Below are 26673 nucleotides of genomic sequence, written 5' to 3' on the forward strand. Positions count from 1 at the left end.
AAGCATCCTATGTGTAATTTTGTTTATTATTCTATTATCCTGGATTCAAACATCATTTCCATTATTTTTGTTTTTATTATCTTCAACCTAATAGCACACTTTAAACTTAGATTTTTATGTTTATTATTATTTTTTCTATATCCAATAAGCAACATATAAACTTAGATTTTTGAATGAATACATACATTCCACAATAACAGACCATTAGAGCTGCTGGAATATGGAAATATTTTTAAAAGCAGTGTTTAAAATAAGGCCTCGGCTGGGCAGGGTGGCTTATGCCACTTTGGGAGGCTGAGGTGGATGGATCACCTGAGGTCAGGAGTTCAAGACAAGCCTGACCAACATGGTGAAATCCTGTCTCTACCAAAAAAAAAAAAAAAAAAAAAATTAGCCTTAGCTGGGCATGGTGGCATAGTCCTGTAGTCCCAGCTACTTGGGAGGCTGAGACAGGAGAATTGCTTGAACCTGGGAGGCGGAGGTTGCAGTCATCCAAGATCGCACCACTGCACTCCAGCCTGGGTGACAGAGTGAGACTCTATCTCAAAAAAAAAATAAAAACAAAAAATATAAAATAAGGCCGGAAGAAGCATAAGAATGTTTCCAAAGGACAATGAATGAGATGCTGGACACTTCTCCCATCGATAGGTTCATGTTTTGGAAACTTGTTCCAAAGAGAAAATGTCAGGGAAAAGCAAATACAGTCATTCCTTGGTATCCTTGGGGGATTGGTTCCAGGACCCACTGTGGATACCAAAATCCATGGATGCTCAAGTCCCTGATATAAAGGGTGTTTGCATATAACCTACACACATCCTCCCATATACTTTAAGTCATCTCTAGATTACTTATGATACCTCATGCAATGTAACTGCCACATACATAGTTGTTATACTGTATCGTTTTAAATTTTTTTATTGTTGTATTGTTAATTTTTAAAATTAATGTTTTGAATAACTTTTTCTGCACTTGGTACCACGCGCATATTAGGGGCCTTCTGCTCTCCTTCCCGATTCCTGTCCTCTCCAGGCCTGATTCTGTGCAGGAAAATGATAGGGCTTGAGGGAAGGAGCAGCAGAAAGAAATGTAGCCAGCCTGGCCTTTCCAGCCCTGGTTCTGTTCCTCTGATTTGACCTTAATTTTTCCACCTATGGTATGGGAAGAAGAAAAATACTAAAAAGGAAGTCAGAGAACAGAAGAGAAAAAGAGGAAATGGTGGTGGACAAAAAAGCAAGTAATTTTCCCTCCCAATATTTTACTGTGACAATTTGTAAGCACACAGGGAGGTTCTACAGTAGTACAGGGGATCCCACAGCAGACACCATGACCACCACCTAGGTCCTACAGTTAGCATCTCACTATATTTGCTTTATAGTAAATAGATAGATAGGGTTTCACTGGTCAAAACAGGAACACTGAGACAAATCCACCCAAAGTAGAATTGAATACCTGACTTTCTTTTTTTAAATTTTAATTTGAATTATTATTATTTTTTTATTTTACTTTAAGTTCTGGGATACATGTGCAGAACATGCAGGTTTGTTACATAGGTATACAGGTGCCATGGTGGTTTGCTGTGCCTATCAACCCGTCATCTAGGTTTTAAGCCCTGCATGCATTAGGTATTTGTCCTAATGTTCTCCCTCGCCTTGCCCCCTACCCACCAACAGACCCGGGTGTGTGATGTTCCCCTCCCTGTGTCCGTGTGTTCTCTGCCCAACTCCCACTTATGAGTGAGAACATGCAGTGTCTGGTTTTCTGTTCCTGTGTTAGTTTGCTGAGAATGATGGCTTCCAGCTTCATCCATGTCCCTGCAAAGGACATGAACTCATTCTTTTTTATGGCTGCATAGTATTCCATGGTGTATATGTGACGCATTTTCTTTATTCAGTCTATCATTGATGGATATTTAGGTTGGTTCCAAGTTTTTGCTATTGAAAATAGTGCTGCAATAAACATTCATGTGCATGTGTCTTTTTAGTGGAATGATTTATATTCCTTTGGGTATATACCCAGTAATGAGATTGCTGGCTCAAATGGTATTTCTGGTTCTAGATCCTTGAGGAATCACTGTCTTCCACAATGGTTGAACTAATTTACACTCCCACCAACAGTGTAAAAGCATTCCTATTTCTCCACAGCCTCGCCAGCATCTGTTGTTTCCTGACTTTTTAGTGATCGCCATTCTAACTGGTGTGAGATGGTATCTCATTATGGTTTTGATTTACATTTCTCTAATGACCAGTGATGATGAGCTTTTTTTCGAAAATATGTTTGTTGGCTGCATAAATGTCTTCTTTTGAGAAGTGTCTAAATACCTGACTTTCAACATTGGCCTGAACTGAAGGAGCAGTGAAAGAAAGCAGGGTGCAGAGGCTGGGGACATGGGCACCCAGGGAGGGTGCAGACACTCCTGTAAACCCTCCTTGTGGTATCTGAGCACAGTCCAGAAGGAAGAGAACCTGCAGTGCCATTTGCGAGGCCCAGGTCTATTAATTGGGGCCTCTTGGTTGCAAATGATGCAACATTGGCTTAAGCTTGCTTCCGCAGAAAAGGAATGTGCTGAGCAGATCCTAAGGCTCCCATGTCACTATGAGCAGGACAAAGGTGCATTTTAACAAACCCTTCCTGTGACTCTGATGTCTGCTCAAGTTTGAGAAGCAGTGTCCAACCATAACATGTTATCCACCAGTAATGACCAGATTATGTTATGTCTGATGATTTTAGGGCTACAAATTCTTTTCTGCATCTTTGTGAAATGGAGAGGAATTTCTTAGTTACTTTAATCTGTGAGGCATTTAAACGTTTTCCTTTTATACCCTTTCTTATACAGGTGGTTGGCAGCTTAAATATCAGTGAAGCTGTTAGTGAAGATACTTACTAAATAACAAAGCAGCACCGAAGTGCACACCTTCATAGGATCTTCTGGAGCAAGCCAGAAATCTCAAGTGGTGCTGTGGCTAGGAAACAAAGCCAAAAATGCAGTGGTGAATAGAGAAGGAGCAAGAATTAGTAACTGAGACTGGTAGCTTTCCCTTTGATGTTGCATCCAAAAAGCAGTGACAAAGTAAGAGTGGCTACCTTCAGCTGTTTGTTTTGAAGGACACGTGGGATCAGTTTTTTGTCTTTATGTCCTACCCCCAGGAAACCTTTTAAGCTACCAGTCTTTTTCAAATGGAATTCCTTGTGGAAGGTACAGGGGAAATGAAGTGCTCCCCTTGAAAGCTTTGCTGCTACCCAAACTCCATGCCCTATGGGAGGGAGGTGGCACAGCACTGGCCTGCAGCACGTCATATTTATCCTGTTGCCTGGGAAGGACAGGACCACATCTACCCACAGTGCAGCATAAAATCCCCCCGTCCAAGAGGAGACAGAGTCAGCTGGGTGTGGCTGGCTCACAAAATGGAACACAATGGCTGATGTGTGTTATCTCTAGCTGTGCCTGGTGCATCACAGGCAGGCACACTATAGATTTTTACTGAATATTGTTCTTGGATGGATTTACCAGAAGATGAGCCTGAGGTTCAGAGAGGTTGATGACTTGCTTGATGTTCTATTGTACTCTCTGGAATCCCCGTTGCATTGCGTTCATCTTTTCCTAAAAACACTCCCCTCCTCCCTCCTCCTCCTTGCCTGAATTTGAATTTAGTTTTTACAGGATAACAATAGTAAAAACAATAATGATGATTTTCATTTGTTATCGTTATAGTTGGTGTCTGTTCAATGCATACTGTGTCAGACACTGTTATCCTAAGCACACTGCATGGCTAACTTGTTTAATCCTCAGAGCAACACTCTGAAATGGGTACCATGATTATACTTACTTTTTAGGTGAAGAAACCAAAACACAGAGAGGACGTGATTTGCCCAAGGTCACACACTAAGCACTGGCAGAGCCAGGATTCAGACCCAGGTGGTCTGTATTTTCAGCCCTTGGCCACTAAACTGTGCTGCCACGTGACATGGCTTTTGTCCCAACCCCTGTGATGTGGGATGGGGGCCTCCTGGCTCCTGTTGGTCTTCATCCTGGTGGTGCTGTGGAAAACACCCGCCCCTCCAGAATGCCTCACTGCCCTCTCTGCCTGAGAAAAACCGAATCATGGCCTCTTCTGTGAGGTCTTGGGACTCCCCCAGCCCCTCCTGGGCTTTCTCTACATTTGTTTCTCTGCAGATTAGTGCTGTCCTCAGTGTGTTCTGCTTGGTTGTATGGGAACCTCCTCTTTAGGTGGTTAACTCTGATCAGCAGGGCCTCCTGATTCACTTTGACATTCATGCCATATGCAAAGCATACAGATCTTCTAAGTGGACATAGGCTGAAGATGTACGTCCAGCCTCTAGTGGGCTTTTGGTAAAGCTTAGCTGAATTATAGTGTTCAGGATGGGAGGGACAGGAATGGAGAAGCCACAAGCCCGATAGAAGCAGCCCTGGCCCAGTGACAAGAAGGGAGGGAGGTTTTTGGAGCCGTTTCTCCTGCCAGTCTTCCCCTCCCTCTCCCACATACATGTGGAGGGCTGCTGCAGTCTCCCTAGGAGCATGGCATCCCAGGAGGAGTGCCCCCCTCTCTCCCCAGGACGTCCGCATCCCCCGCCCACTTCCTCCTGGCACTGAAATCTGGACTTTATCTCACTGCAGGATTCATTGAAAGGCTGTTGGATGGCTGGAATCCCCTTCAGCCTTTACAGCTAACATACTAGGTGGCCCCATATTCTAAGGGCTCTTTCGCTGTGGGTGAGCTGGCTGGAGGAGAAGGGGAGAGGAGAAGGGGGGCGAGGAAGGGAGCCCCACCCTCTGCTCAGGACCCATTGTTCACATTCTTTTCCATGTGAAATGTTGCTGCAGCCAGGCCCTAGGCTATGAGTGGTGGCATTTCCATGTTTGTGGAATGAATATAAAGTCTGTTTTAGGATCAGTGGTCAAAAATCAGCATGTTTGAAGTGGAGGTTACAATCAGTTGGTTAGTACGATATTTGACATTTACCACGGGCCCTTAATGGTGCAGTTTTTCTGATGCGAGGAGGGTGAAAAAGCAGCCACTACGTGTATTAAACAGAAGGCGTGATGAGTACAGTCAGTGCAGGATCGTGAAGGCATCAGCACATTCCTTCTTCAACTAATCAGCCCAGACAGCGTGGGGTATTTTTGTATTCTCTGCTATTTGTGCTCTGAGTACATGTGCACAATATGCAGTGACACTGATCAATAAATTCTTTAAGCCTAATAAGTATATGCAGTCTCATAGCAATGAGGACATAAACAGGGAGAAGGATCTTAGGCGATTCAAATTCTTCTCTTTTGTGGCCAGGCACGGTGGCTCATGCCTGTAATCCTGCCACTTTGGGAGGCCGAGGCAGGTGGATCACCGGAGGTCAGGAGTTTGAGACCAGCCTGGCCAACATGGTGAAACCCCGTCTCTACTAAAAATACAAAAATTAGCTGGGTGTGGGGGCACGTGCCTGTAATCCCAGCTACTCAGGAGGCTGAGACAGGAGAATCGTTCAAATCTGGGAGGCGGAGGTTGCAGTGAGCCGAGATTGCGCCACTGCACTCCAGTTTGGGTGAAAGAGTGAGACTGTCTCAAAAAAAAAAAAAAAAAAAAAAAAATTCTCTTTTGGAGGTGAGGAAACTGAGCCACCTGATCCAAACTTCCCCAGGGCTCCAGGGCTCCAGGGCTCCAGGGCTCACAAGTTGCCCGATTCCTAATACAGCATGATACTTCATGCCCTCCTTCCAAAGTTTTGTTTGTAAAAATCTAACGATGCTTCTGTTGCCACCAGCCTGGAGAACCACCATGGAGGGGCACTAGGAAAACAGCTGCAATGATGATGAAGATGATGATGAGAGCCTCCAGCATTTATGTTCTTAATAAAATGCTTTAAATTTTTAACTAAGGGCACAACTCTAGAGATACACCAATTGCTTTCTCTTTTTTTTTTTTGGTGGGGGTGGCGGAAGACAGGGTCTTTTTCTGTTGCCCATACTGGAGTGCAGTGGCACAATCATGGCTCCCTGCAGCCTCAAACTCAAGCGATCCTCCCACCTGAGCCTCCTGAGTAGCTAGGACTACAGGCACGCAGTGCCACGCCCCACTAATTTTTAAAAAAGTTTATTTGTAGAATTGGAGTCTTACTATGTTGCTCAGGCTGGTCTTGAACTCCTGGCCTCAAGTGATTCTCTTGCCTTGGCCTTGAAATGTTTTCTCCATTTTAGAATTGAAGAACTGCAGCATCAGTCCCTGGGTCATATAGGTAGGAAGAAGGAGCGCCGCTCCCTTCACCACTCCCTGGGCTGCCTCCTTCCTGTGTGATTGCTGGGAACCTCCTATATAGAGATCCCAGATCCCAAGTCTTCTTTTGCATCTCCCACTCCCTCCCCACCCTTGAAAACAAAAACAAACCCTGCGATGCAGCACTTACTGCTAACTCCCCACCAGAGACCCTCCAGCCCTGAGCGTGGTGCTGCAGCTACCTGTGCTTTCCCCCCGGTCACTGCTACTGCTTCACCCCATTCTTATCATGACTGGCGCCACCTCTGTTACCGTGCCAGGTCCTCTTGCAGTGCCCCAAAGGCAAAACTCCCACTGCTTGCCCACTGCTGTCCTGTGTTGCCTCCAGCTGTCATCTCACCAAGACCTTGAGTCCCAGGAACCAACCCCTTATGGAAGGGGGCAGGGCAAGCTCTACCTCTGCTGCTCTGGGGTGGTGGCTGGGGATGGAGGCTGTGGTGGGATCTTCGAGGGGGTTTCACTTCTGTTCCCAGTAGGAGTGCTCTCATTTGTTGGATTTCCTGGTTTATCTGGGTTTCAGAGAGCCCTTCCTCTCTTGGCCTTTGCTGTAGAGTTTGAAAATTCTGTACTTTGAGTCAGACTTGCAGATTTTAGAAATGTCAGAGAATCAGATAGGGGAAAAGCAGAATCCAGTGTGTATGGCTTGCATTATTGTGTTGAGAATTCCCTTAACCACTGTGATTTCCCTTTTTCATTTGAGATGTCATCTAGGGAGTTTTCAAAGTTTCAAACCAGAATTGATTTTCCTTTGGGGACCAGGGAGGCACCTGAGTGTGCTTCTTGGAAGAGTGAGTAATAGTTTTTCTCTATTGAGAAAAAGCTACCGACATTATAGACTATGGTCATTTAATATTAAACATGTATTATACAGGTGACCTGATGGATGGTTTGAGAGGTTGGAGAGCTTGAGTGAAGGGATGCTTTTTACTCTGAGATGGGAAGTGGAAAGACCATTACAGAGTTCCTTTAAGAAGGGCAGTAATGTAACTTCTGGATTAACTCAAGTGTCATGTTTGGTCCATGATATGGTTTGGCTGTGTCCCCAACCAAAATTCATCTTGAATTTTAGCTCCCATAATCCCCACATGTCACGGGAGGGATCTGGTGGGAGGTAATTGAATCATGCTGTTCTCATGATAGTGAATAAGTCTCAGGAGATCTGATGGTTTTATAAAGGGGAGTTCCCCTGCACATGCTCTCTCTTGCCTACCAAGAGCAAAGTGAGATGTGACTTTGCTCCTCCTTTGCTTTCCACCATGATTGTGAGGCCTCCCTAGCCATGTGGAACTGTGAGTCAACTAAACCTCTTTCCTTTGTAAATTACCTAGTCTTGGGTATGTCTTTATTAGCAGCATGAGAACAGACTAATACAGTCCAGTTGCTAAATTAGGGGACTGTGCTGTTGTTCAGAAAATGTGATCATGGGCCGGGCGTGGTGGCCCACGCCTGTAATCCTAGCGCTTTGGGAGGCTGAGGCAGGTGGATCACCCGAGATCAGGAGTTCGAGACCAGCCTGGGCAACACGATGAAACCCCATCTCTACTAAAAATACAAAAATCAGCCAGGTGTGGAGGCACATGCCTGTAGCCCCAACTACTTGGGAGGATGAGAATCACTTCAACCAGGAAGGCAGAGGTTGCAGTGAGCCGAGATCGCGTCACGGCACTCCAGCCTGGGCGACAGAGTGAGACTCTTGTCTCAAAAAAAAAAAAAAAAAAAAAAAAAAGAAAAGAAAATGTGTTTATGCTGACGTCTAGTAACTGGAGTTGCACACAAATCATCCTTTTAATGTGAATTATTTGTTTTTAAAGTTAATAATTTGTTTTCAAATCTCGACCAAGATTGCGTGGCTAATATTAAGACATCTACCATCAGGCTGGGAGTGGTGGCTCATACCTATAATACCAGCATTTGGGAGGCTGAGGTGGAGGATTGCTTGAGGCCAGGAGTTCAAGACCAGCCTGGGCAACATAGTGAGATCCTGTCTCTTTTTTTTTTTAAGATGGAGTCTTGCTCTGTCTGCCAGTCTAGAGTGCAGTGGCGCGATCTTGGCTCACTGTAACCTCCACCTCCCAGGTTCAAGCGATTCTCCTGCCTCAGCCTCCCGAGTAGCTGGGATTACAGGCATGTGTCACCACACCTGGCTAATTTTTGTATTTTTAGCAGAGATGGGGTTTCACCATGTTGACCAGGCTCATCTCGAACTCACCTGGCTAATTTTTGTATTTTTAGTAGAGATGAGGTTTCACCATGTTGACAAGGCTTGTCTCAAACTCCTGACCTCAGGTGATCTGCCCGTCTTGGCCTCCCAAAGTGCTAGGATTATAGGCATGAGCCACTGTGCTTGGCCATGTGATCCCACCTCTACAAAAATATTTTTAAAAAATTAGCCAAGCGTAGTGTTGTGCACCTGTAGTCCTAGCTACTTGGGAGGCTGAGGCAGGAAAGCCCAGGAATTCATGGGTGCAGTGAGCCACGTTTGAACTACTACACTCCTGCCTGCGTAACAGAGCAAGACCTTGTCTCTAAAAAAATAAAAAGACTTCTACCATCATCCGTTTTGTTAAAAGGCAATGGCGAGTTACTGTTTAATGAGTAGACTTTATTTGTGGTGGTAAAAGTTTCTGGAGATGGATGGTGGTGATGGTTGTACAACATGGTGAATGTATTTAATACCACTGAATTGTGCACTTAAAATGGTGAATTTTATATTATGCTTATTTTAGCACAGGAAAGCTTTAAAAATTACAAAAAAGAGAAAAAACCCAGAAGGCTAGTATTTGCAGGAGTGGAACTAGGACTTTGCCTAAATTGCAAACTTCCTTCACTCCAATTTTCTTTTTCTGTTTTAATGAAGCACAGCATATTTACAATAAAGTCCATAAAGTACAGTAATCTTAATCTTAGCTATAAAGCTCATTGCATGTTTATATTTGTTTATACTTGTGTAACCACCACCCTGTCAATATGTCGAACGTTCCAGCACCCCAGAAGGTTTCTTTTCGGCTGTAACTCCCCGAGAGGTAACCACTATTCTTACTTATATTACCATCATTTGATTGTGCAGCTTTTAAACTTAATACAAGTGGAATCAGGCAGTATATACTCTTTTGTGTCTGCTTCTTTCACTTAGCATAATACCTGGGACAGCCACTCATTTATTAGTATATCAGTAATTCATTTTTTTCCTATTTGCTGTGTAGTTCTCATTGCATTTATTCTTTCTGTTGAAGGACATTTGGGTTGTCCTAGTTTTGGGCTGCTATTAAAAAAAGGTGCTATGAACATTCTTTTGAGAGACCTATGTACTCGCTTCTCTTGGGTGCAGATCTAGGAATGGGATTGCTGAGTCACAGGGGACTGTGCTGTGCTCACTTAGGAGTCTCACTTCTTCGACTTAGTGCTTTTCAGCAAATGTTTGTCCTACCCCTTTCATGACAGGGAAGAAAGCAAAGCAAGAGCAGAGGGTGTTGCTTTCTTCTATTTTCCAGCCTTAGCATTAGTAGATACTGCCACTTTCCAAAGCAGTTATGCCAGTTTACACTTCCACTCACAGGGCATGAGTGTTCCAGTTGCTTCACAGCCTCACCAACACTTGGTATTGGTGTTTATTCACTTTCAAACTATGGTGAGGTGAGGGTAGTTACACCCTGAAATTTAAATGATGCAAAGATGGAAACTTTAAAAAATTGTGCAAATATTTAAACTTCTAACTCTCAGTAAATGACCCCAAAGCCAGTGGAGTAGGATGGAGCAGGGCTTTTCCCTTCAGCCTGTGTGATGGGCGGGGCTTGCCCACTGCACGTCCACATTGATTTAAGGGCTTTTCCATACTGTGTGCTCTGGATGTCAGATACATTAGACGGCTCTGGGCAGCTGCCTTCTTCAGTGTTCTGGCACTGTTCCTCTCCAGAGCCTTCTTTCATGAAGACTCAACAGTGGTTGAGAGAATTTAGTTGTGGTTTTTCTCATTAATGTCGAATGTAATCTATCTGGGCCTGAAGTGTGGATCACTTAGGAGTCTCCTTTCTTAGACTTCAGCACCTTTTGGCAAATGTTTGTCCCATGACAGGGAAGAAAGCAAAGCCAGAACAGAGGGCGCTGCTTTCTTCTGTCTTCCAGCCTCCAAGAAAGTTCCTTTCTCACCTTTGAACACATTTTCTGTGTGAGATAATCTACAGAGTGCTTGGTGGTGAGGCCACAGCAGATACTCAGATTGTTTCTCTCCCTCCACCTCCTCCTGGCCTATGTCATGAGCCTTTTTTTGTTGACCTTGAATTTCTTGTGCATTGCCCTACCCTGCCTTTTGTGCATCTCCCAGTTCTTTTTTCATTGGTTCCCATTCTTTTTTTCCCCCACCAGGAGAGCAGATTTATTTTTTATTTAAAATTTTTGTTTGGAGACAAGGTTTCGCTTTGTCACCCAGGCTGGAGTGCAATGGCACAATCATAGCTTACTGCAACCTTGAACTTCTGGGCTCAAGCAATCCTCTCACCTCAGCCTCCTGGGTGTCACCATGCCCAGCTAATTAAAAAAAAAAAAAATTAGTGAGACAGAGTCTCACTGTTGCCTAGGCTGGTCTTGAACTCCTGAGCTCCAGCAGTCCTCCCCCCTCAGCCTCCCAAAGTTCTGGGACTACAGTTGTGAGTCACTGTGCCCAGCCACATTTTTTTAGGCTCATTACTTGAAGTGTGACCTGATGGTATTCTTCACGCACAGTCTTACGCTGCTCTTTGAAACAGTCATGGGAGATCATACTCGGACCTGTTATGACAGAAACAGGTTTGTGTAGCTTTGCATTTTTTCACTTCACTGTATCATGCAAAGTGCTGTTATTGTATCTTGATTGCTGGGCACATAGCCCAGCTCCCATGCTCTGCTTGTTTATAGCGCTCCTTCCTGAAAACCACCTCTTCATCCTCTCTCTTTCCCTCCAACTCTCTCAGCTCAAGAGGGCCAGCAGTGAGGACACGCTCAACAAGCCAGGAAGTACCGCCACATTGGGGGTGGTTCGCCTGAAGAAGACCGCCACTTCCGGAGCCATCTCGGAGCTCACGGAGAGCCGCCTGAGGAGCGGCACAGGTAGGAGGGACCGGGCAGGTGGGCTTGGCAGGCCATCAGTCCTGGCCGCATGGAGGCACTTCAGTGACCCATCACCCATCCATTCCTTCCCTCGTGAGATATTTCTTGACCACTTACCCTGGGCCGGAACTGTTTTAGGCAGACGATGTTGCTGCCCACAGGGAGTTTACATCTAGAGTGGGGAGACCGATGAGAAACAAAAGGTACCTGGGCGTGCTGTGGTTTCTTTGGTCCCTTCAGAGGTCCATTTGTCACCATGCATGTGTGAAATCCTTCTGACATTCAGGCAGGGCGGCGTATGTTCTGGGGCTGTCTTGATACAGAATGCATTAGAGGAATGAATGAACCCTGTCGATCCCTTGCAAAGGTGGGTGTCTAATATTTGTACTGAACCCTATGGAAAGCTGGGAAGAGCCTCGCCCAGCAGCTGTGGAAGGCTGCTCAGAGTGGCTTGGACGGCAGTGGCAGCTAGAAGCTGTGAACCTTCTCAGTGTTACTCATTTTTTGAGAATCAGAAAAGGGTTTTTCAATCATTATATTTGAGTTCAGAGCATGTGAAACATGAAATATCAAAGAATTTATTTAATTTGCTCTTTGTGCATATAGATAATAACTCTAAGCTTTCATGGTCTAACTCTTACAGTGCAGCCCTCAGTGTATTGCTAAATTGTCTAAGACTGGAAAAATAACTGAAATACATCGTTATTAATTTTTAATGTGTCGAAGGGCTAGTACACTTATAATTTTTGTGCTCTTTTTGTAAAAGTCACATTCAGGCTAGATCTCAAAAGGTATATTTTAATTTATCGGTTTTTAAAAAGTTGAATCTGTGAAGACCATACATGGCTTTTTTTTCTTGGATATAAGGGGAATGGCCTGGTTTTTCTATATAATGGCTTTACCATTGTAAATACTGATATTGTACTAAACATACACACACACTTGGTTTTTAAAATACAATAAACAAAAGTACCATTTATTTTTATCAAGCCAGCCTAACAGTGATTCCAAAAGTTAATAAAGCCCCACTCAAAAAAAGACAGACTGGGAGGAGCCTAGGGGCAGGGTGGGAATGAGGACCAGCCGAGTCCCGTGTGTGGGACAAATTGTGTGTGTGTGGTGTGTCCCCAAAAGCAGGAAGGTGGTGAAAGGAGGCGAATCCCAGTGGGTGGAGGGAGGGGAAGGGCGGAAGGGGAAAAAGGTGGGAGGAGGATCAGGTGGGAGGGTGGTGGCTCACTCAGGACCCAGTGGGGGGCAGCATGATGAGGTGGGTGGCCCTGTTCCTGAACGGCAGCCCCAAGAACGGAAAGGTGGTTGCTATATGTGGAACTTTATCTGATTTGCTTTCTGTGGCCAGCAGTAAACTCGGCATCAAAGCCACCAGTGTGTATAATGGGAAAGGTGGACTGATTGATGATACTGCTTTGATCAGGGATGATGATGTTTTGTTTGTGTGTGAAGGAGAGCCATTTATTGATCCTCAGACAGATTCTAAACCACCTGAGGGATTGTCAGGATTCCACACAGACAGGCTAACATTAAATGTTGGAGGGCGGTACTTTACAACCACACAGAGCACTTTAGTGAATAAAGAACCTGATAGTATCTGGCCCACATGTTTAAGGACAAAGATGTCTGGGAAATAAGCAAGATCACAGAGGAGCTTTCTTAATTGACCGAAGTCCTGAGTACTTTGAACCCATTTTGAACTGCTTGCGTCATGGACAGCTTATTATAAATGATGGCATTAATTTATTGGATATGTTAGAAGAAGCAAGATTTTTTGGTATTGACTCATTGATTGAACACCTAGAAGTGGCAATAAAGAATGGCCCACCGGAGGATCATTCACCAATACCCTGAAAGGAATTTGTCTGATTTTTGCTAGCAACTCCAATCAAGTCAGAACTGCGATGCCAAGGTTTGAACTTCAGTGGTGCTGATCTTTCTCATTTGGACCTTTGATACATTAACTTCAGAATGGCCAGTTTAAGCCGCTGCAATCTTGCACATGCAAATCTTTGCTGTGCAAATCTTAAACAAGCTGATCTCTCTGGATCAGGGCGTGACTGTGCAAATCTCCAGGGAGTCAAGATGGTCTGTTCTAATGTAGAAGGAGCATCCCTGAAACTGTGTAATTTTGAGTATCCTTCTGGTCTTAAAGCCAGTTTAGAAGATGCTAACCTGAAAGGTGTGGATATGGAAGGAAGTCAGATAACAGGAATTAACCTGAGAGTGACTACCTTAAATGCAAAGTTGAAGAACTGTAACCTCAGAGGAGCAACTCTGGCAGGAACTGATTTAGAGAATTGTGATCTGTCTGGGTGTGATCTTCAAGAAGCCAACCTGAGAAGGTCCAACATGAAGGGAGCTAGATTTGAAGAGATGCTGACACCACTACACATGTCACAAAGTGTTAGAGGAGAATTTTAGGGGCTGGAGGAAGATGTACAAGATGCAAATGTTTTCCTTATCACTTTTCTTTCTCCACCCACTCAGTTGTCTAGAAGAAATAACACTGTAAGGAAATTAAAAAAAAAAATTTAGAGGATTATGCTTGTTCTCAGTGGTGCATAAGGGAAAAAACTGACTTTTTTTTTCCATATTCTGATTTTTAACAGAAAAGCACTCATTTAATAGATATAAGGAAACTAGATGTTGCTGCCTTTTGAACAGGGTAGGGGGGTTTACCTGGTTTTATGACCAGGAATAGTATCTATTATATTTGCTTTTAAATAGGCATGATGTAGAAATACCATCTTGGTTTGAGATGCATTTGAGGATTTTAATTTATGGAAAGCACAACATATGCAATTATATTTATTGAATACTAGATGCAGTATGGATATTTAAATTGTAAAAACTTTATGAAAACTTGGAAAAGGTTGTTCAGGTTTATAAATAGCTTTAGTGATGCCTCCTTCTTTAAATACCTGTCACACCATATGAATATGGTAAGATCGGACTCCCTAAGACTCTTCAGGTTCATTTTTATAATGTTTACTTTTTAGAACAAAACAGTAGCTAAATTAAAGTAATATCCAGTCCTTACTGATTGAGACAGAGTGGAAAGAAAGACATCGTTGTACATCACTGTCATTCCAAAGGTACAGTGGAACTCCGGATGGAGGAAGAGCTTACCTATCACTACAACACTTATAAATGAGCATTTCTCAGAATGTCATTCTAGGCAAGTTCCACTCAACACCAGACCAAGCAATTCTGTCTATTCACACTATTAGCCTAGTTTTCTCATACAATCAGCACAAGCATAGGAAGATACTTCAAAACCAAAAAACCAAGGTGCATCATTAATATTCATTTAATTTGAATACCAAATAGTTTACATAGGGCCATCTTAGAAATAGATATTAAATCCAGATCTACTGCAGTCAAAGCTTACACAATATGAATGAATATGGTAGAGTTGCCTGTTAAAAGGCAATGTAATATGATTGCAGCTAGAACCCTACAGTGGGGAATGAGGAATTTTAAACATACATTTGATTACAGCCACCAAAAAAATATATATAAAGTAAAAATAAAGGCATTTGGCTGGTCCAAGATGTAACACCAATCAGTCAGCACCTATGATTCTTTTACTTACATTTTTTACTTTTTGTTTTTGTTTTTGTTTTTTTGAGACAGAGTATCAGTCTGTTGCCAGGCTGGAGTGCAGTGGCGCAATCTTGGCTCACTGCAACCTCCGCCTCCCGGATTCAAGCGATTCTCCTGCCTCAGCCTCCCGAGTAGCTGGGACTACAGGTGCACACCACCACGCCCAGCTAATTTTTGTATTTTTAGTAGAGACGGGGTTTCACCATGTTAGCCAGGATGTTCTTGATCTACTGACCTCGTGATCCACCTGCCTTGGCCTCCCGAAGTGCTGAGATTACAGGCATGAGTCATGGCGCCCAGCCTGTTTTTTTTTTGTTTTTTTGTTTTTTAATAAAATTTAGCCCAATTTTCTTGAGTCATTTTCTCTCTGCAACAGTAGAGGAAGGGCCTGTACCTCCCTACCCATGACCTGGTGTCCTTACATCTACCCCAACAGCAGGGATATTAGCTGTGTCCACAGGGTTCTGAATTCTACAGACTCATCAACATGAGGCAAGGAATCATTGAAAACCACTTTTGTCTCCTTTGGGAGAATGACACATCGTTAGTATTTATGTAGCCTATTCTTCTATATCTACATATGCAAAGCTTTCCTTGACAGTAAAGGGCACATATGCATAGTGGGAGGAGATCAGACCTTTACAAGTGAAGGAAAGCAACTTCAGAAATGAATTATTTTCTTTGCTTTATTATTTTTACCAAGACAGAGAAGTATTGTATTGAGAGATTATCTATTTTCATAATCAACATGTGCCTACATTATATTTAAATCATTTCACTCTGTACTATATTTTCAGGAATTATAGAATGTGTTATTCACTCACTTCAAGGTACCTCTGTAGAAATAACTTAAAACTGCAGAAGGATCTGAAAGATTTAACATGGTGTGTTTAGAAACTGCAGATTTTAGATCTAATGTATACTGCATTAATAAATGATATAAAGTGTGGAAAAGGAAAAAAAAAAGACTGATCCCATGATCAAATATTAATATAAAAATTTGAGATCAGCTGGGCACGGTGGCTCATGCCTGTAATCCCAGCACTTTGGGAGGCCAAGGCAGGTGGATCATGAGGTCAGGAGATCAAGACTAGCCTGGCCAACATAGTGAAAACCCATCTCTACTGAAAATACAAAAATTAGCTGGGCGTGGTGGTGGGTGCCTGTAATCCCAGCTACTCAGGAGGCTGAGGCAGGAGAATCACTTGAACCCGGGAGGTGGAGGTTGCAGTGAGCCGAGATCGTGCAACTACACTCCAGCCTGAGTGACAAAGCAAGACTCTGTCTCAAATAAATAAATAAATAAATAAATAAAAATAAAAAAAATTTGAGATCAAAATATAAGCACATAGGATTCAACAATAAATTAAAAGAACAGTAGTGTACATCACAACTAAGTGAATTTATGCCACCCAAGAATGGATGAATATTAAGAAATTTTGGAATATAATCTATCATACCATATTAACAGGCCAAAGAAGAAAAACTGTGCAGTTATTTCTATAGATACAGAACACACATTTGACACAATTAACAATCTTTCTGATTTAACAACAAACTCTTGATAGACTATACATGTGCAGAGACTTCTTTAATGATGTGTATGTGTCACAAACAAAAGCCAGCGATTCCCATTAAAGTCAAAGATAATTCAAGGTTGCTTACTATCACCAGTCATCTAAAATTTTCGGTGGATACTAACCAAGGTAGTAAGATAAGAGAGATGTAGAAGTACATAAATATTGGAAATGAGGGAACAAAATGATGATTGTAATCAGATAATAACATTGTATGCTTTGAATTTCCTGAAAATTGTGTCTTAGAATTTTCTGAAATTCTATTACAGACAATAAGAGTTCTGTATGTGGCTAGTTGTAGACTATAATATATCAATAGCTTTATTTATTTATTTATTTATTTTTATTTTTTGAGATGGAGTCTCGCTCTGTCGCCCAGGCTGGAGTGCAGTGGTGTGATCTCGGCTCACTGCAAGCTCCGCCTCCTGGGTTCACGCCGTTCTCCTGCCTCAGCCTCCCGAGTAGCTGAGACTACAGGTGCCCGCCACCACACCCAGCTAATTTTTTGTATTTTTAGTAGAGATGGGATTTCACCATGTTAGCCAGGATGGTCTCGATCTCCTGACCTCGTGTTCCACCCACCGTGGCCTCCCAAAGTACTGGGATTACGGGCGTGAGCCACCGCGCCCGGCCATCAATAGCTTTCTTACCAGTGACTAGAAAAGATGATAATGTGAGAAACAGTTCTATTTATAAAGGAATGAAAGGGCAAAATATTTAGAAATAAATAGTGTGAGCATCTATATAAAAATATCTTAAAACTCTTTTGAAGGAGAAGTCTTATATCCTTCAAAGAAGACATAAATAAGTGAAAGCATAGATGTGATTCTTAGATAGGAAGATTAAATAGAATTAAGATTAAACTTAATTAGTACAACATATAAAATATAATAAGGATGTCTGAATTATTCTAAGAATTCATTTTCATCTCGATTATAATATCAGTGGGAATTTGGGAGTGGAAATGTAACTGGAAAAATAACTGGAATTTATCTAAAACCCTTTGTTCTCAATGGGGGACGATTTCGCCCCCCCCCCCGCCCCAGTTCCAACCCAGGGAACAATTGGCAATGTCTGGAGACATTTTTTTTTTTTTTTTTGGCTGTCATGACTCGGGGCTGCTACTGCCATCTAGTGGGTAGAAGCCAAAGATACTAAACATCCTAGGATGCGCAGGACCGTCCCTGCAGCAGAGAGTGTCCTGCCCAAAAATGTCAACAGTACTGCTGCTGAGAAATCCTGACCTAGCAGAATAAATATTCTAGAGTAACCAGGAAAATTCTGAAAATAGTAATCAGGGGATTAACCTTAGGCATTCTGGAACTGAAGAGGCGCTAGGCAGCTCAGTGGAACGGTGGACAAAGTGCAGAATACACTGGAAGATTTAGTACAGGGGAAAGGTGGCATTTCATATCACGGTGGATAATTCACTCAAAAATGTGACCGAGTAAGTAGGAAGGAATAAAGCTGGATCCCTATCTCATTGCTCCCATCAAAACAAATTCTAAGAGGATTAAAGATTTAAATATTAAAAAATGAAACTGCAAAACTACAAAGAGAAAGCATCAGAGAATTAATTTGTAGTCTTGGCCTTGGAAGAACCTTTCTAAGTAGGAACAGACACAGAAGTCATAAAGGAAAAGATGAAAAATGTACTTACATAAATATAAGAAACTTCTTTGCAAAAAGAAGAAATTATTTGCAATACATGTAACAAAATGATTATTTACAAAGAGTTTATACAAATCAATAAGAAAAAGAAAAATAGGCCAGATGTGGTGGCTCATGCCTATAATCCCAGCAATTTGGGAGGCCCAAGTGGGAGGATTGCTTGAGCCCAGGAGTTCAAGACCAGCCTGGGCAACATAGTGAGACCTCACTGCTACAAAAATAAATAAATAAAAATTAGCTGGGTCCGTGCCTGTAGTCCCAGCTACTTGGGAGGCTGAGGTGGGAGGATTGTCTCAAAAAAAAAGAAAGAAAGAAAAGGAAAAATAATATAATGGAAATATATATATAGCGCCCATGAAAAATACAAGATGACCAGTGGAAAGATACTAATCCTTACTTAAGAAATGTAAAGCAAGGCTGGGTGAGGTGGCTCACGCCTGTAATCCTAGCTAGCACTTTGGGAGGCTGAGGTGGGCAGATCGCTTGAGCCCAGGAGTTCGAGACCAATCTGGGCAACATGGTGAAACCCCATCTGTACAAAAAATACAAAAATTAGCCAAGCATGGAAGTGTGCACCTGTAGTCCCAGCTACTTGGGAGACAGAGGTGGGAGGATCACTTGAACCTGGGAAGTGAAGGTTGCAGTGAACTGAAATCATGCCACTGCACTCCGGCCTGGGCAACAGTGAGACCCTGTCTCACAATAAATAAATAATAAATAAATAAAGCAAAACAACAATTAGATATATAATTTCCCCTAATACATTAGCAAAAATTAAAACAGTTTGTCATTTCTGGTGTCATTAAGGGTATAAGGAGCCACATATGGTTGATGCACAAGGACAATTTGGTAATATCTATCTAAATCTTAATTTAATCTTTAACCAAGCATTTCTATTATTTAGCACTTAGTGGTCACTGATATTCTTGGAAAAGGATGCCAACATGTATGAGCAAGTTCAGTTGCATGATTATTTATAATAGTATAATATGGGAAACAACCTAAGTATGTATTCATACAGGGCTGGTTGAACAATGTGATTTTGGTGCAGTAGAATAGTATACAGGCATGAAAATGAATACAGTAGATTTGTGTGTACTGATAGGGAAAGATTTCCAAGATACATTACTAAGTGGGGAAAATAATATGGTGCATATGGTATAACCTTAATTTGGTTTTGGTTTTAGAAGTATATATTAATTATTAAAATCAACTTTTTTTTCCTGGAAGGATGTCAGAATGATTATCTTTGAGGAGAGTTAACAGAATTGAAAGTGGCAGAGGAAAATTTTTTCATTTTAGATTTTCCTGTGCTGTTTGAACATTTTAAACATATGCATACATTGCTATACAATATTAAAAAGAAGGTAAATACAACATAAATTTAGACAATATAAATATAAACTAAACTTTTTTTTTTGCCTTCACAAAATCCTTCCTCTTCTACTTGCCTTTTGTAGTGTTCTTTAGCCATTTGTTGGTGGATTTTTTTTTTTTATTGTTTGCTTATAGCATCTGCTCCTTTGCACAGGATTCTAGGAAAAGACCTTGGTTTCATATTGGCTCCTAAAGTAGACAAGTTCCCATGCCCCAAGGGGCATTGGCATCCTTTATTTGTCAAAGGAAGGAAATAACTACATATCTACTACACAGTGATGTTGGGAAAAAGGTCTGTGAATACTTTATATAGACTGTAATGAAATGTAAGTGACAGTTATTATTCTCCTAGTTATACAAATTGTTTGTCAATTACTTCATTTAAGTGAAATTAAATTATTTGACTTAATAGGGTTGAATTTGAAAATTACATTTTGTTTCTGAAGCTTTTATTTTTTTAAATTTATTTTATTTTTTGAGATGGAGTTTCGCTCTTGTTGCCCAGGCTGGAGTGCAATGGCGCTCCACAACCTCCGCCTCCTGGGTTCAAGCGATTCTCCTGCCTCAGCCTCCTGAGTAGCTGGGATTACAGGCTTGCGCCACCACGCCCGGCTAATGTTGTACTTTTAGTAGAGATCGGGTTTCTCCATGTTGGTCAGGCTGGTTTCGAGCTCCCAACCTCAGGTGATCCACCTGCCTCAGCCTCCCAAAGTGCTGGGAATTCAGGCGTGAGCCACCACACCCAACCGAGAGCTTTTATTTTTAAATGTCAGTAGTCCTCAACATTTTTGTAGCACCTTCGGACAGCTGATACTTTTGTATGTTGTCATACTGTCCCCAGACTGCCTCATTTGGAATAGGTGAATTCCAGTCTATTAGGACAGACCATTAGGAGCAGTGTTATGTGGTGCCTCTCTGTTGTAGGTGTTATCACCTCTGCAGTTGTATGGTATTGTTTCGGTAATCATTTCAATATTTGATTGCATTTTGTCTATTTTACATGCGTGAAAACCAGGAAAATGAAAGTGCTGGTTGGGACTACAGCAACCAGTTGTACAGGTTGAACATCCCAAATCCAAAAATTCAAAATCCCAAATGCTTCAAAATCTGAAATGTTTTGAGCACTGACATAATGCTCAAAGGAAATGCTCACTGAGGCATTTTGGATTTTGGATTTTTGGATTAGAGATGCTCAACTGGTAAGTATAATGCAAATATTCCAAAATAAAAAATCAGAAATCCAGAACACTTATGGTCCTGAGCATTTTGGATAAGGGATACTCACCCTGTAGTAATAAGCTTGGGTTTTAAAATCTCAATACTGCCGGCTGGGGTGGCTTATGCCTGTAATCCCAGCACTCCGGGAGGCCGAGGCAGGCGGATCACTTGAGATATTTGGAGACCAGCCTGGCCAACATGGCGAAACTCCTTCTTTACTAAAAATAGAAAAAAATTAGCCAAGTATGGTGGCAGGAGCCTGTAATCCCAGCTACTTGGGAGGCTGAGGCAGGAGAATCTCTTGAACCTGGGATGTGGAGGCTGCAGTGAGCCGAGATCGTGCCACTGCACTCGAGCCTGGGCGACACAGTGAGACTCAGTCTCAAAAAAAAAAAAAATACAGTCGATACAAAGATGGAAATTATTTAGTGTGTTAGAAATGAGATGCTCACTGGACTTAAAGCAATTTTCTGTAGGCTCAGCTGTGAAGAAAAAGAATAAAATTAAAGGAAATTGGGGGACTTCTGGCAATATATAGTTGATTTCCTTTCAGAGGAAATTTCCTTTCAGAGGAAATCAACTATATATTAGACTTGTAAGGGGGCAGAATTCTTTTTATGCCATGCAAGACTTAGTTTTTGTACTTTTGACTTGGGGACAACTTTTCTACGATGCATAGCATGGTATTATCTGTATTTTATTTCAGTTGTATTAATTTTGAGAAAGATTTTTGTCATGAAATTTTAATACAGTATTGTGATTTTGAACTCACAAGAATTAAACCTATAGTCAGCCTGTATTTTATTGCACCCTTTCCTGGGAGCTGATCTGTCCTCAGGGAGAATCCCTGAAATCTACTCCAGGAGAAATCATGTAATCTTTTGATCGTAATAATTATATTATTGTCTCAGCCTTGCCTAGGGCGCCAACTTGCCATCTGTCATGGCTGGTATTGGAACTGCTTGAATGGGGAGGCATGAGCTTCTTCATTCTTTTCAAGACTATTTCCAGTTTCTGGTTTCCAGGCCTTATGCTGTTCTCTGGGGCTATGCCAAAGTTTGCTCCAACAATAGCAAGAACACAGCAAAAATCACAAAAGGGACTACTATTTTCGAGCCCTGCCACCTGCCTGCACTGTGCCGGCTTCTCTGAGCTGCTGTCTCTATTCATGCTCACAATAGCCATAGGAAGAGCATGGTTATTTTATCTAGACCAGGAACCTTGGCTTTGGAAAGGTCAAACCAGTTTGACTTTTTCTCTCCCGTGCCCACCCCAGGTTTCCATATGGAACATCCACTTTTTCCAATTGGTTTTCTTTCATTAATATTATTCACTTATCTGAATTCCAAAAAAGAGTTCTGAATGCTTTTTTTTTTTTCTATAGACAAAGAGTTTTGCTCTGTTGTCCAGGCTGGAGTGCAGTGGTGCAATCATAGCTCATTGCAGCCTCCAACTTCTGGGCTCAAGCAGTCCTCCTGCCCCAGGTCTCGAGTAGCTGGGACTACAGGTGCACACCACCGGGGTCTTGCCATGTTGCCCAGGCTGGTCTTGAACTCCTGGGCTCCTCCTGCCTTGGCCTCCCAAAGTGCTGGGATTATAGGCATGAGCCACTGCGCCTGGCCTGGATTCCAGTTCTTATTCTTCTTTTTCTCCCTGAGGTGTCCTTTGTGTATATCTCATGTTACACAGTGGTGTGGTTTTTAGAGAATGAGGAGGTTCCTTGTGTGCAGGTGGTGGTCCTCCCTGCCTGCCCCAGGGTCAAGTGAAAGGTTGTGGAACCCCCAGAAGGCTGTCAAGGAATCCAGCCACTAGGTGGCAGCCTTGTCAAAAGCACCCACCTGCTCCTCTGCTACAGGTTCTGGTTCTGACAAATGTTTCTGACTTTAGAAACAATCCTTGTATTTATTGATTAATTCAACAAATATCTTTGAGTGGCTACCATGTGCCTGGCACTGTTCTAGGCAAAAGGACTATATGAGTGAGCAGGACAAACATCCCTGCCTTCATAAAGGTACGTGAGCAAGACGTGGGAGAGATGAGAAAGTCGGGTGGACAGCTGGAGTGGTGGACGTTCCAGGCAGAGATGACCACTGGCCCGTGTCCGCCACATCAAGGGAGTGGCAGGAAGACCAGTGGGGCCGCAGCAGAGTGAACAAGCAGTTGGGGAGGAGGACAGAAAGATGGGGGAGCTTGCGAGTCACTGTCAGGACTTTGGATTTTTTACTTTGACTCCACTGGGGAACTTTTGCAAGGTTTTGCACAGAGCAGTGATATGACCCAACCTCATTTTAAAAGGACTGCTTTGGGCTGCTTGTTGAGAGTAGACAGATGGGGTAAGCAGACCAGCTTGGAGGCTAGGGCTCTGGTCTAGGAAAGAAGTGACCTGGGCTCAGCTGACAGCCATGGCACCGGGGAACAGCAGCTGCATCTGGATATATTCTGAAGGGGAGAGCCAGCTGGCTCTCAACTTTCCTGGTTTTTGAATTGTGGAAAAATACACATAATCATTTTTAAGTGTACAGTTCAGTGGCATTAAGTTCATTCACATTGTTGTACAACCATCACCACCTTCCATTTCCAGAACTGTTTCATCTTCCCAAAGTGAAACTCTGTCCCCATTAAACACTCGCTTCCCATTCCCCTTCCCTCAGCTCCCAGCAAGCACTGTTCTGTCCTTTGTCTCTGAATCTGACTGCTCTCAGTTCCTCATAGGAGTGGCATCATACAGTGTTTGTCCTTTTGCAACCGGCTTATTTCACTCAGCATAATATCCTCAAGGTACATCCACGCTGTAGCATGTGTCAGAATTTCCTTTGTTTTTGAGGCTAAATAATATTTCCTTATATGGATATACCATATCTTCTTTATCCATTCACCTGTTGAAGGACCCTTGGCCTATTTCTACCTTTTGGCTATTGTGAATAATGCTGCTCTGTACACAGATGTATAAATATCTCCTCGAGACACCGCTTTGACTTTTTGAGGGTATATACCTGGAAGTGGGATTGCTGGATTCTCCTGATGGATTGTAAAGTTGGTGTAGGGTAAGATTTCTGCTCATGTTAGCAGTGGGATGAGTGAGATGAAATCTGATGGGCCTTCCCAAGGGATGAGGAGTGAACGTGTATCTCTTCTGGAGACAGCAGTCGGCTAGAAGGAGGTTCACGTAGCCACATTTAAAACATTTTTAAAACCACGAGACATGGAAGTGCCCATTTAGATGTTTCTTTATATAGCACACGTGGGATCCAAAGACATGTCACTATTTTAAACTGATATCAGTGTTTTCTAAAAGGCAAAATAAATGTGAAGGGCTAGTTCTCTGTGGCCAAACTCTAATGCTTGCAGAATCTCAGACATCTCAGATGGTGATCAGTAAGGGCAAGCAGTCGTGATTGGCTCACTGCCAAGAAGCTGTCTGTGTCCTCGCTGATACCTGGACCCCTGCATGCTCCCAGTTGCCTGCATCACAACCAGGTAATGCCTGAGGCTCCAACCTGAGACACCTGTCCTCTCTGACACAGGGAGGGAATAACTCTGGGCTCCTATCAGGGGAACTCGTCTAACATGGAAGGTAAGTATTTTTATCCCCATCTGACATGTGAAGAAGCCAAGGCTCCAGGATAGGTAGTGTTCCCAAATTCAAACCCAGGGTCCGACTCCAGAGTTCTTTTTTCTGCTACTCTGTTTGTCTCAGGTAGGGAGGCTTGTTTTCTTCCCCCATCATCTTTACCTGTTGTAGAATTACTATTACTGGTGACTAGCATTCTTTGCTCACTATGTGCTAACCACTGTTCTCAGTGTGCAATGAATATAGTCTCCTTTAGTCTTTACTACAACCCTATGAAATAGTATCCTTATTATCATTCCCGTTTTATAGATCAGGAGACTGAGGCATAAAGAGATTAAGCAGCCTGTCCGAAGTCCATGCGAGATAAATATTGGTACCAGGACTTGCAGATTAGGAAACGGGCTGAAAGGAAACCATGGATGGGTTGGCTTGCTGGGGTGAGAGTGGAGGAAGGGGATGTTGGAAGTTTTGGAATTGAGAGGCTGGAAGGTGGGTGGGTCAGTTTCTTGGATGCCACAGGAGGAGGAGGGCCATGAGCCAGGGATGTCAGGGAATGGGGAGAATGGGGTGGGGGTGTGTAGATGGCAACAGGGAGGGGAAGAGGGTGCCAGGTCCTGCTATGTGAACTGCAGAAATGGAAGGTGTCTGTTTACAGTGGGGAGGGGAACAGACGGGGGGAAGCAACAGTCATAGGTATGAGGTACAGCGAGACCTTCAGTTTGGGAAATGTGAGAAAATGAAAAGACTGGCTTGGGAAGGCAGTGGTGGGATTCATCCAGCTGTGGAAGTGAGGGGACATTCAGAGAGCTCAGCCTATGGGAAGTGTTGATTTCACTGTTGAGTTCTGAAGGGCCCTGAAGAAGTGTTGGGGACTCAAGGGAGGGGCCTGGGGCAGGTGGGGCTGATTCTCTTTGGAGATGAGAACCTGCAAAATCACAGAATGCCAGGAATGAGTTTGTTCTTGTTTTCGTAATTTTAGAGAGGTCATTTATCAATGAATATATTTTGTGGTAAAAAAAATTTCAGATTCAGTATAGATGCTCCTCCACTTACTTCATCGGTTACTTCCAGATAAACTCATCATAAGCTGAAAATATGCTAAGTTGAAAACACATTTAATGCACCTAACCTTCCGAACATCATAGCTGAGCCCAGCCTGCCTTAAACGGACTCAGAACACTCATGTTAGCCTACATTTGGGCAAAATCATCTAACACAGAGCCTATTTTATAATAAAGTGTTGAATATCTTATATAATTTATTGTATTAGATTGGTGCAAAAAAGTAATTGTGATTTTGCCATTTTAAAAATTGCAGGCCGGGCGCGGTGGCTCATGCCTGTAATCCCAGCACTTTGGGAGGCCGAGGCGGGCGGATCACGAGGTCAGGAGATCGAGACCATCCTGGCTAACATGGTAAAACCCCGTCTCTACTAAAAATACAAAAAATTAGCCGGGCGTGGTGGTGGGCACCTGTAGTCCCAGCTACTCGGGAGGCTGAGGCAGGAGAATGGCATGAACCCGGGAGGCGGAGCTTGCAGTGAGCCGACATCGCGTCACTGCACTCCAGCCTGAGCGACAGAGCGAGACTCCATCTCAAAAAAAAAAAAAAGAAAAAAAAAAAAAGAAATTGCAGTTACTTTTCCACCAACCTAATTTACTGGAAGTGAAAAGCAGAATGGTTGTCTGGGCACTTGAAGTACAGCTTCTACTGAATGCGCGTCATGTTTGCATCACCTTAAGGTCAAAAAGGGTAAGTCACACCATCGTAAGTTTGGAACTGTCTGTATTTTCATTTTCTTCTATTTTATTCTACATTTCATTCATTTTCACATTGTGGTAGGAGATCTACCCTCTGAACACATTTTTAAGTGTGTAATTCAGGGGCAATGCTGCATAGCGGGTCCCTCAAGCTTACACATCTGTACCCACTGAACAACTCCCTGTCGCCCTGTCCGTAGCCCTTGGCAGCCACCACTCGACTTTCTGTTTCTGTGAGTTTGACTGAGATTCTGTATCCAATTGAGATCATACAGTATCCTTTTGTGACTGGCTTATTTCCCTTAGCATAGTATCCTTCAGGTTCATCCACAATGGGACATGTGTCAGAATTTCCTTCCTTTTAAAGGCTGAATAATATTCCATCGTCTGGATAGCCACACTTTGTTTATCCATCATACATGGATGGACCAGGAATGGCTTTCAGCTTCTGGTGGTGTCTGAGGTAAACCCAGTTGTGAGGATGTTATGAACTCTACACTAGTTAAGGTGCTGAA

General features: G+C 42.8%; 1 protein-coding gene and 1 pseudogene across 5 annotated transcripts in view; both read left to right on the plus strand.

The window, feature by feature from the left end:
* SPECC1 (sperm antigen with calponin homology and coiled-coil domains 1) overlaps positions 1 to 26673 on the plus strand; it is a 299046-nt gene that overhangs the window by 82935 nt on the left and 189438 nt on the right. For all 5 annotated transcript variants that reach the window (XM_063656241.1, XM_054458486.2, XM_054458481.2 and 2 more), the window contains one exon: positions 11231 to 11366. In XM_063656241.1, coding sequence (XP_063512311.1) covers positions 11231 to 11366 — 136 coding nt within the window. The remainder of the gene's footprint in view (positions 1 to 11230; positions 11367 to 26673) is intronic.
* Positions 12629 to 13887, plus strand: LOC129016794 (BTB/POZ domain-containing protein KCTD9-like; annotated as a pseudogene).

Source organism: Pongo pygmaeus, chromosome 19, assembly GCF_028885625.2.
Source record: "Pongo pygmaeus isolate AG05252 chromosome 19, NHGRI_mPonPyg2-v2.0_pri, whole genome shotgun sequence".
In the NCBI taxonomy this organism is placed as follows: domain Eukaryota; kingdom Metazoa; phylum Chordata; class Mammalia; order Primates; family Hominidae; genus Pongo; species Pongo pygmaeus.